The 11,463-nt window shown below is 43.9% G+C and overlaps 1 protein-coding gene across 1 annotated transcript in view; it reads right to left on the reverse strand.

Annotated features, from left to right (window-relative positions):
• Positions 1 to 2,107: 2,107 nt before the first annotated feature.
• EIF2AK3 (eukaryotic translation initiation factor 2 alpha kinase 3) overlaps positions 2,108 to 11,463 on the reverse strand; it is a 96,311-nt gene continuing 86,955 nt past the window's right edge. Inside the window, exons 15-17 of the mRNA XM_004707940.2 lie at positions 8,778 to 8,879; positions 4,838 to 4,900; positions 2,108 to 3,315 (exon numbers count right to left, since the gene is read on the reverse strand). Of these exons, the coding sequence (XP_004707997.1) occupies positions 3,109 to 3,315; positions 4,838 to 4,900; positions 8,778 to 8,879 (372 nt within the window). The 3' untranslated portion in view covers positions 2,108 to 3,108. The remainder of the gene's footprint in view (positions 3,316 to 4,837; positions 4,901 to 8,777; positions 8,880 to 11,463) is intronic.

Genomic DNA, 11,463 nt, shown 5'->3' on the forward strand with positions numbered 1-11,463 from the left:
CACACCAGGTCATGATTCCTGGCCCACGTAGTTTATAGGCAGCCACCTCGCGCGGACTGTTAGCGGAGGGTTGCAGGTTGTGTCCTACTAAGTTCCGCAGAGCTTCCAGACTAAGATGGACTAGCAAGAAAGGCCTGATGATCTAGTTTTGAAAACTAGACCATAGAACCCTGTGGATCACATCACTTTGATCCACAACAAATGGATTTCTTTGAACAATAAATCCACAACAAGCAGGATTTCTTTCTGTTGTCAAGGGAGCGGCGTGAGTTGGGGGCAGACAAAGGAAACAACCCTCCCGGTACACCTGCTGCCATTGAGTTGATTCTGACTCGTCACGACCCTAGAGAGGGCTTCCCGTCCATCGTTACTGAGGCAGGCAGTCTCATCTTCCTTCTGCGGAGTGTCTGGTGAGTTGGAACACTAGCCTTGTGATTCGTAGCCAAGTGCTCATCCCATAATGCCCCCAGGGCTCCTGGAGGTCCTTCCAGGTGGCTCAGAAAATACTCAGAGTCAGTTCTTAGTCCTTCGTTTTGAGTGAGTTTGGGTTGGATGGGAAGCTGTTGTTGGTCCCCGGAGAAAAGTGACCCAGAAATTGGCTTTGCTACAAACGTTTGCATGCCATGTGTCACTGAGAAATAATATGAAACAGAACTTCCCTCCCTAACATGCTAGTAGCTCATGTCTGCTACCTGGAGGCCAAGGGAGAGTAAACTCCAAAAACCCAAACCCACTGCTGCCCTGGAATTGATTTGAATTCATAGTGACCCTATATGTGGGGTAGAATCGTGCTACGGAACTTTATGGAAGCTGGCAGCCACATCTTTCTCTCAAGGAGTGGTTTTAAGTTTGAACCGATGACCTTTTGGTTAGCAGCTGAGAAAGGGAAACACCTGCTGGAAGTGGAGATAACCGAGGCTTGGCTTCTCGTTCTGGTGATCCTCGACAAATCACGGCAGGCACCTTTTTGAACCCTGCTACCATCATCCTAAGTAGAACAGAAATGGGAACGCCGGCCACGGACAACTTTCAGGGTCATAAGCTCTTCAGCTGGGATGGAGCTGGGAGGAAACTGGGAAGAGATCAATAGCCTGAGTGTGAAGTTGGGGTTGGTGGCAACTGAGGCAGGTGGTCCAAGAGATGACGGGACCAGGGATGGATGGGCAGGTGCCACGCAGGACTTGGGAAGACAGTCGGCCACTGCTCAGTGTGAGTCTGGATTCAGAGCACGGGTGGGCACTTGTGAAATGGACATAACTCACTGCCATCGAATCGATTCTGACTTACAGCAAACTGATAGGCCAGGGTGGAACTGCCCGTGTGGATTTCTGAGGCTGTACCTCTTTCACGGGTATAGAAAGTCTCATCTTTCTCCCGAGGAGCAGCTGGTGGTTTCAAACTCCTGATCTTTCGGTTAGCAGCCCAACATGTAACCACTAGGCCTCCAGGGCTACTGCTTCAAATCAACCTAGTTGTCTGTAAAAGAAAGAATCCCACATTTCGGTGAGGGTTGTGCCTAGCCATTGTGTGCCTGGCCAGCCCAGTGCTCCATGCCTCCCTTCAGTCCACCTCAGAAGCACTGTACAAAGGCAGGTGGGACTTTCAGAGAGACCAGCGCAGCTTGCGTGGCCGTAGCCCTGCTCTCTGTGAGGTCTCCATATGTACAGGGCCCTCTCTCTATTCCCACTTGCTGGCACAGAGTAGGCACCAAGTAAATGCCCTTGTGTTATCTATCAGTCCTGTGACTTTTTTTAAAGATCATTTTATTGGGGGCCTCTTACAGCTCTTGTAACATTCCATACATCAGTTGTATCAGGCATATTTATACATATGCTGCCATCATCATTTTCTAAACATTTACTTTCTGTTTGAGCCCTTGTTATGTGCTCTTCTTCTCCCCTCCCTCCGTAGTCCTGTGACTGTTTAGTAGGACTTGGCTCTGGGAAATACCAGAGAAGCCACCTTCCTGGAATAAGGCGCGGGGTACAGTTTTTGGAGGGTAGGATTGCGACCCTTCCTAGACGTGTGATCCCGTCGTACAGATTCGGAAGTGCTCCCATTTGGGGGTGGGGTTGAGGGCACAAAACAAGAGCCAGCTGCACGTTAATTAAAAAAAAAGTTTTATTAAATCATTTAGACTTGAAAGAAGTCACAATAGTTAACACACGCCAAGTGCGTTCTGTACACCACCAACCCAAATGGATTGATTCCAGGATTTTTATAAATAAAAAATAAACATATTTACAGGGAAAAATAAAAATGTTGTGAGTCAGGTTAGATGATTAAACTGTTACCTAGAATTAGTTTGGGGGAAGTACCAACCTAGATGATTACATAGAAGACACTTAAGATTTCATTAGTTTAAAAAAAAGTGGAAGGAAGAAGTTAGATGTAATATATGATTCATTTCTTACTACGACTTTTTTTTCCCTCTCTAAACCAGAACTTTTGACCAGTTTACACAAAAAGCTTCATTTTCCTCTTAATGAATGTAAAAGTACAAAAAGTTCCGGAACGCTCCCTAGAATCACCTAAGGAATAAAAGCTATTAATGCTACAAATATCACTATAAAACTAGCCATGGGCATAACCCGTCAATTTGTGCTGTTTGTACTCCAAAACAGTGTGGATTCCCTACTGACCCACCAGGGACAAGATAAGAGTTCCCTTTTCAAATCATCACCCTTATCTCTAGAAAGCATGTTTCTAGGACAGTATTGTTACCACACGTGGGTACGGCTGTTCCTTTGTACTATAAAAATATTTCTGTTTTCATTGTCGCCACGTACTTTTGGGGCTGAGGCTACCTCCCTAGGCCAGAGGTGAGGGCTACTGAGCTTGGCCAGCCAGTCTCAAGAGACCAACGAAGAGACAGGACCACACGTGAAAAGCTCGGGGACAGTCTTCTGCCGGAGTGTAACGACAGCACCCACAACCAGTCCACCGCTGGCTCCAACAGGCTGTGCCTCCAAGCCCACCGGTCATTTGACTGAGAACAGGCAGCTCAACATAAGACCCAGCGGAGAGCGCAGTCCTCAATGCCGGACAGCCACGTTCCTGAGAGGTGGACTGGACGGCTCTGTCACCTGTTTGGTTGCCAGCACAACTTTAAGGCGAATTGCTTGGCAAAGGGCTCTGGGAGGTGCTCGGCTGTCTTGAATGCTTTGTTCCGGATGAGCTCAAGGAGCGAGACCTCTGTCTGAGCACTGTTTTTCCTGGAAGTTCCAAGTCTTCAAACACCGCATTTCCGATGACGTCTGTGGCTTCAGGCCGCTCCACGGGGGATGGAGAGAGCATGTGCTGCACCATCACGTACTGCAAGACAAGAGCTGTCTGGTGATAAAGGGGCTCGGGCTGCATGGCAACACTGTCCCCTAAAGCTTTCCTGTAACTATTGTAAGCTTGGCAAGCCATCCAGAGTCTCTTAGCTACTCCTCAACTCTGCGACGACGATGCCATCGGTGGTCAGAGCAGTACGCACATGAGGGAGACAGCTGTGCTCCAGTCAAACTTCACGGACCACAATAAGCACAGCTGCATTTGGCCCATGATCAAAATAACCAGGGACTCTTTGGAGCAGCGATTCTCAACCTGTGCGTCTAGACCCCTTTGGGGTTGAAGGACCCTTTCACAGGGGTCACCCGATTCATAACAGTAACAAAATTACAGTGATGAAGTAGCAATGAAAACAACTTTATGGTTCGGGTCACCACAACATCAGCAACTATATTAAAGGTCCGTGGCATTAGGAAGGTTGAGAACCACTGCTTTAGGAGGTAATTGGTTTTTTCCTAACACATCCTAAAGGGGCATCTAAAAGAATGTGATTAACATCTTTGAAACAACCTCATCTTAAGACTGCCTGAAACTCTAATGATCTCATTTAAATTTCCATTAAAAAATAAGCATGCCACAGATTAGGCCCTGACACCCTGGAGGGAGACCCCCCCCCCCCCCCCAGCTCCTTTCAACAGAACATGCACGTACTTTTGTGGGCCACTTTGGCAACCGATTCATCAGCTTTGTAAAAGATATGAGAACATGATGATTTTTAGTAAAACTTCAGTTCATTTAAGGTTAGTGTATTTCTAAATATCACATTGTAAAATTCAGGTTTAATGCAATCCCTGATTATATTTATTATATTGAAAGGTAAATTTTTCCTTTTTGCAGTATGGTAACTGACACTTCACCTTAGTGCACTTCAAAGAAAGTTCATGATCAATAAATGTATAAATTTTAAAATATGTCTGTGGATCAAACATATTATGAGATAAAAATAACCATAAGCTCGGGTTCACTTCTCCATAATGCACCCTTTTTTTCCTTTCCACTCTTCTGAACCACTTACTGTGTCATTCTGAGCGGAATAACTCTAATAAATAGAAGCAAGGGAAATCAATGCTTTTCTTTCTTTCTTTTAACAAATAAGCTAGTACTTAAGCTAGCAAATAAGTTAGCACGCCGCGTTCTTGATGCTAGAGAGATGTCTAACAAAACTCGTACAGGACTTTATAACACGACTCAGTGTGCACGAGGCTGGTGCTGCTCCAGGTCTTCTGTCTCATTCAAGAGCCTCTCTTTCAAGCCCTGCCCGTAACTCAGACACAGGAGTCTTGCAGCATGGCTGTGCGGCTTGGGCTGAGGAAGCCAGGCCTGGCCTAAAGGCTAGCCTTTGACTTGCACCAGTTGCTCGTGCTCTGGGGGCAGGTGCCATTGCTCCCTCGACTTTTGATTTCCTTCCACGCAAAATGGGACACTGACAAGTTGACTGCTAGCGACCACGTAGGTTGTAACTGTGATTCTGAGGGCAATCAAAGATGAGACTTATACTTACCTCACGAGGATATTTCTGAGTAAACAGGGGTGGAAATTTGAGATTTCTTACATCACTTAAGGTCTAAAGAAAAAGAAAGGTGTTACTTCTCTTTAAATTTATTTTTAATCTATAAAGCTACTTAAATAAATGTTTTCTGATACTGGCAGATCACTAGGAAGGAGAGCTGGGTAGTAAACAGGTGGGCAATTTATCTGTATCTTTTCCTGATTTGACACTTTGTACATCAGTGCTTGAACCTAGACCGGAAAGATAAACCTTCAAGTGATCAAAAGCTAAAAATATTTCCGACAAAATTATGCTCGAATTGCACATATGATACTGACAACATATTTGTGTTCCCTAGTGGACAAGTACCCTTTACTACTAGCCTTTACTCTCTGTGTATGCGATATGGAAGGAGCGTATTCTTGAATTTTTATGAAGAAAGTCAAATCGCTTGTTGTAAAACACTATGCTTCTGAAAGTTCTTTAGGACAGTTTCATATAAATCATTACTCTGTGTTCTGTTTGCCTTATTTATATGGAATCTAGACTATTACGATTGAATCATCAAAAAAGTAATGAAAAAAATGGAAAGAATAAGCTGAGGAAGTCTTACGGACTAGTACAACACAGAAATGGAGTGGGGAGGCAGGAAAGGCAAAGGGAGAGAAGTGGAGGAGAAGAGGCGGAGGGGGAGGAAAGCAGCACACAGGGAAGGGGAGGGACGAAGGGAGAGGAGGAGGAGGAGAATGGCATTTATAGGGCTGTTGGGAGTGCCGGGGAAAAGAGAAATGAAAGAGCTTATCAATGAAATAATATAAGGAAATCTGCTAGAACCAAAGTCTTTACATTTCTAACCAAAGGGACTGACTAGGGTTAGGTACAAGGAAGGGGTGGCGAGGGAGTCCTATCAAGGAAAAGGCAAAGTTTCAGAATTCCCGATGAAAGCAAAGCCCTAACAGTTTCCAGGAAGGAAAACAAAGCAGACCTCACAGGTCCCACAGAATCAGGTCCTGCAGGGGTAGCACTGCTGTTCAGCAGCAACACTAAAGTTGTAAGGACATGAAGTTGGCCATCAAATTAACAATTATTTCCAGTCCAGAATTCTATACTCAACCAATTCATTGTGAGGATATAATTAAATACATCTCCATATACCCAAAGGTTTTAAAAATGTATCTTCCACATAGACTTTCTGAGTAACCTACTCTATCAAAACATCCCGCAAATTAAGAGAAGAAGCACGCCAGGACAAAGGACAACGGAGCCGAGAGCCAACCAAGAGGAGTCTATCTACCAACGACAGTTAACGGAAGGTCCAGAGCAGTGGTCTCCAACCTTCCTCACGCTGCGACCCTTTCATAGTTCTTCATGTTGTGGTGACACCCCCCCCCCAACCATAAAGTGATTTTTGTTGCTACTTCGTTACTGTCATTTTGCTACTTTATGAATCAGGCAACCCCTGTGAAAGGGTCGTTCGACCCTCCCCAGAGGGGTCGTGACCCACAGGTTGAGAATTGCTGGGTCTGGAGGGTGATCAGTCAGATGGGAGCAGAGGAGGGAAGGGCTGAGAAGGACTGACTGCAGCGGAGGAAAAGAATGGCTATGTTTGAGAATACAGAAAATATTACCTGACATGTGACCCTCAGGTAACAGTTATATATGATTTTACACAGAACAATATCTGCAGGGTCAAGATAAATCCTATTCATTTAACCAACTTAAAAAAAAAATCATTTTATTAGGGGCTCATACAACTCTTATCACAATCCATACATACATCAATTGTGTAAAGCGCATTTGTACATTCATTGCCCTCATCATTCTCAAACATTTCCTCTCCACTTAAGCCCCCGGCATGAGGTCCTCATTTTTCCCCTCCCTACCAGCTCCCCCCTCCCTCATGAGCCCTTGATAATTTATAAATTATTATTTTGTCATTATCTTGCCCTGTCCGACGTCTCCCTTCACCCACTTTTTGGTTGTCTGTCCCCCAGGGAGGATAACCAACTATTTTTATATAGAGACATGATTTTTAAAAAATTGATGGAAATATAATTCACTAGCACAAAGCCTACCACTTTGAAAGTGTACAACTCAGTCATATTTAGTATATTCACAGTGTTATGCAATCATTGCTATGACCTGATTCCAGAACATTATCATCGCCCAAACGAACTCTGTGTCTATTAATCAGCCACGCTTCATACTCCCCTTCCTGGGGAACCATGAATCTACTGTCACTGTCACATCATATAAGGTCTTTTGCCTTTGGCTTCTTTTACTTGGTACACATTTCAAGGTTCATGTATGTGGTGGTATGTACTCCTTCCTTTAGAGAGCTAAATAACACTCCATTGTATGGATACACCACAGATCACACAGTCACCGATGGACATGTGTTGTTTCCAATTTTTGGCTCTCATGAATAATGCTGCTCTACACACACGCCCACATTTTGTGCGGACGCACGTTTCCCTCTCTTGAGCATCTACTGCAGAGTGGAACTGCTGAGTCCTAAGTTAACTCAATTGAACAGTTTATGTAAGAAGTTGCCAGACTGGCGCCACCAGCATTGTATGCAAGTTCTGATTTCTCACATCCACACCAACGTCTATCACCAATGACCTTTTGATTACAGCCAGCTTCTAAGGGGTGTGGGTGGCAAAGCAGTGGTTTACCCTCACTCGGCTGCTAGCCTAACGGTTGGCGGTTCCAAGTCACCCAGGTGCTTCCTGGGAGAAAGACCTGGGGAGCTGCTCCTGGGAGGATGCCAGCTTAGAAAGCCCTCCAGGACAGCGCTGCTTAGCCTCCTGATGTCATCATGGGCCAATGGGCTCCAGGGCACTGAACCCCAAGAGGGGCTCTGAGGGGGTGTGAAATGGCATCGCCTGTGATTCCCGTGTCCCCGAGCATCTTTTCTTGTTGTCTTTGCTTTGGAGGAGCATCTCCTCGAGTCCTCTGCCATGTTAAATAGGGTCATCTGTCTGTGGCTGAGACACCAGAGCTCTTCAGTCGAGTCTCATCAAACAGACGATGTGCACATTTTCCTTCCATCCTCTGGGCTGCCCTTTCATTGTCTTGATAGCGTCTTCTGATGTACTTATAACTACACAGATTTTGATATCATTCTAATCCCCAATCCTTTACATACATTGGACCTGTTATATTTTCCTTTCTAGATGCACTTACGATCTTTTCAATTTTAGCCTTTTTGGTCATCCTCCCACCACCACTCCTATTTACTGTATTAAACACTTGGTAGCTAGACCCTGTTGAATAGAAGAGGTGAGTTCTATGGGAGCACTACATCCTGTTCTATCCCGGACAGCAGTCAGTAGACAAGGTCTAAAGTGGAAACGTTCGGAAATGGTGAAAAGGGCGTACGCTTTGCACATATGCAGCAAAGTAGCAGGGTCCACAGCGGGAGAGCTGACATTTAAAGGAGGATTGGGGAAGAAGGTTACAAAGGAAACTTTAAGACTTTTGGTACTCACTGCTTTAAAAGATCTGGTTATAGCTTAATTTGAAGGGGAAAAGGAAGCTAATAATGCTTAATGTAGCAACTTTAACTGAATGCCTGGTGACTCTGGAATGTTCTTCTCTGACCAAGCACCACCACCACCATCTCTGATTACTCACCCCACGTTACTGCATGTTTGCCTTAGTTTTGCATTTATCACAAACATATTGAGCACAAGACACCGTTTAACTGGTAGACTGAAGCAACAGCAGCAAACAGTCCTCGTCAACAATTTCTGAGGACCAAAGCTTACAACAGAAGTGAAAGGTCTTCAAATATCTTCACTTCTTATTAATTCATCTGCAGGCATTAAGAAGAACTCAATCTTATTCCACACATTGTTCTTATGTAAATTTTAGGCTCCTTTTCTTTTCAATCCCCTCCCACCCACCCCCACCCCGCCCCCAGGGTGGGGTGTGTGAGGATACTTACTTGGACCCTTTCCATCTGAGTGCCAAATGGGTACAGCAGCTCAAATAGAATCAAACCTAAGGAGAAGATGTCCACTTTGTGTGAATAGTTGGTTCCGAGAATCTGACATTTCACATAAAGAAGAAAGAGAAAAAAACCAGATTAATACAGTGACCATATTGATTGAGTCATGTTCTGATTTAAATGTAACTGGCTCAGTAAAAATGTTAGCAAAGAGTTAACGAATAACCCCAGTCTCCTTTCTTTGGGGAGTAATTAAACTACTCAGCATCACAGAAGGAAAGCCCAGGTATAGCTGAAGATATGCATCAGTAAAATAGGGCCGCCTGCAGAAACCTGGAGCCTTGCAATGCTAAAAAAAAGTTTGCAGGCGCCAATAAAAACTGCTCCCCTCTGCCCCGGAGGTGAAGTTTTTCAAAGCAAGCCCTATCTGAAGGGAATCTCTCATTTCCAATCATCTTAGTCTTCACCCATTTTTATGAGAAAATCTTCATTACTCCAAACTACTAATCAACTGTGCTGAGCCCTCATTAGGGCACATAATGATGGACTGCCCTGCATTCTTACCTCTAGTTTTCACGTGTCTATCTCCTATTCTTCCCCAACCAGCTTACAAAGTCCTGGAGGGAAAGGTTGCCTGCTTTTGTGTTCCCAGCATCCAGGACTGGGTTAAGTACAGAGAAGGCCCTCAATAAGCACCTCGTGGTTAAAATGGACAAATGAATTACAGCTGAAGGACTCTATTAGGCAGAGCCTTATTCAAATGAAAAGCGACTTCCTGGGATTCACAAGTACTCTTTTACTTGCGAATTTTAATTTTAGGTACCTGACATTTGCCAAACTGTCAAAGAAACCTGTCTCTCTGAAAACATTCCACACAAGCATCTCTTAAAGAGTGGGCAGTAGTTCCAGGGTGCTCCCAGGTGCCTGGTACCCTTCCTTTCACAAATGCCTCTCTGAATTTTACCTGCGACAGGTGACAATGGACTGCCTTCCTGGTTTTACTGACTGCCTGCCTTAGCTGTGCCATCCTCCTTCCTGCCAGGTGGCTTTTGTGAATCCTCTCATACCTAGCTCATCCCTGAGGTGTGGGAAGTAGCCAAAGAAACTATGCTCAAAGGCAATGCTCAGAGGGATACAAAAACAACAAACCTCCAAGCCCTCAAATCCACTGCCACTGAGCTGATTTTCAGCGAGCCCCATGAAGGGCTCCTGAGATTAAATCTTTATAGAAGCAGACCAGCTCATCTTTCTCTGAAGAGTGGCTGGGGAGTGTGAGCCCTGATCTTGCAGTTAGCAGCCAGCCCAGTGCCTGCCGCACAGTTCCATCAGTGTTCCACTGCGGAGATAAGGACGCATAAACGATGCCACCTTATGAAAAGTAACTGGACGATATGTCTTGCACACATAATGACTCCCACTTCAGGATGCCACTTGCGCTGATCTATCCTGGAGTACATAGAGCTGTGTACAAGGATGGCAATCCAAGCTAGCCAGCCGCAAAACTGGCAAGTCATTAAAATGTATAAAAGAAAGGTCCGACACTCTTACTCTGTTCCATTTTGTTATTATTGTTGTTGGGTTTTTTGGGTATTTTTTTGTTTTGTGTATGTTTTCCTTTATATGAAATCAGGATAGGTAAATCTACTGAGACGGTAACTGGATTAGCAATTTCTTAGGGTTAAGGCAGGAGAGGTTGGTGGGAAGTGGAGAATTAATAATGATGAGTACAAGAATGAAGACAATGTTCTAAAACTGATTGTGGTGATGACTGCACAACTCTTTTACTATGTTTAAACTATAATGTGAATTATATGTCAATAAAATTTAAGTTTTAAAAATTAGTAAATTTTAGATATTTCTTTAAAAAATAAATGTGGAATAAACGCAAGAGGAAGAAACTAATACCATCTAGAATGATTCCTAGGAACACTTCATAAAATGGGAAATGGTTATATGCCTTAATATTGTCCACAAATATTCCAACGTAGAATCCAAATTGTCGTTCTCAGAGTAAGGTAAGCTAAATGTATGTTATAAGATAAATATAAAATGTAAGTAGAAAACTAACCACTGTTATGTTTTATGGGTTACTTTTAGCCAGTGATTTTAATATTTTTATACTTTTCTCTATCTTCCATATTCTCTACATAGAGGACAAATTAATCTATGAGAAAAAAGTATCAGTAAACATGTTTAATAAGAGAAATATAGCCTCATGAATATATGAAAAGTGATTTTTACAAAATAATGAAAATAGTAAATCAAGGATAAAACCCAAAGGGTAGCGCACATGTTTTAGAAGTTGAACTGCACTGTTTATCGCTGGGTGATACTAGAACCTGGCCTACAATTCTCAGCATCACAACCAAGGACAGAGTGGCTATGGCTCTTTTAAAAAGACAAAATGTCGTTTACTTCAAGAAAAATAACAACATTAAACAATGTCTTCATACACCAGCTAAGACTTAGGTAAAACAATTCAGAGAGTCAAAGATCTCATTTACGAAGGCCTTTTCACTGAAGCTGCAGCTAGGGGAGCGGGACATGTCTGATCAGAGCACATGGGAGCAAATGAATGGGGAGGAAGAGAGAGTGGAGCACATCCTGGCCCGCCAGGCCTGGAGGACAGTATCCCCGCTCCGAAAAGCCAATGCACAGTGTGGACCATATGGCTGATCCCACT

The sequence above is a fragment of the Echinops telfairi genome, unplaced genomic scaffold, assembly GCF_000313985.2.
Source record: "Echinops telfairi isolate 266 unplaced genomic scaffold, ASM31398v2 ScPeMD7_7467;HRSCAF=8505_1, whole genome shotgun sequence".
In the NCBI taxonomy this organism is placed as follows: Eukaryota; Metazoa; Chordata; class Mammalia; order Afrosoricida; family Tenrecidae; genus Echinops; species Echinops telfairi.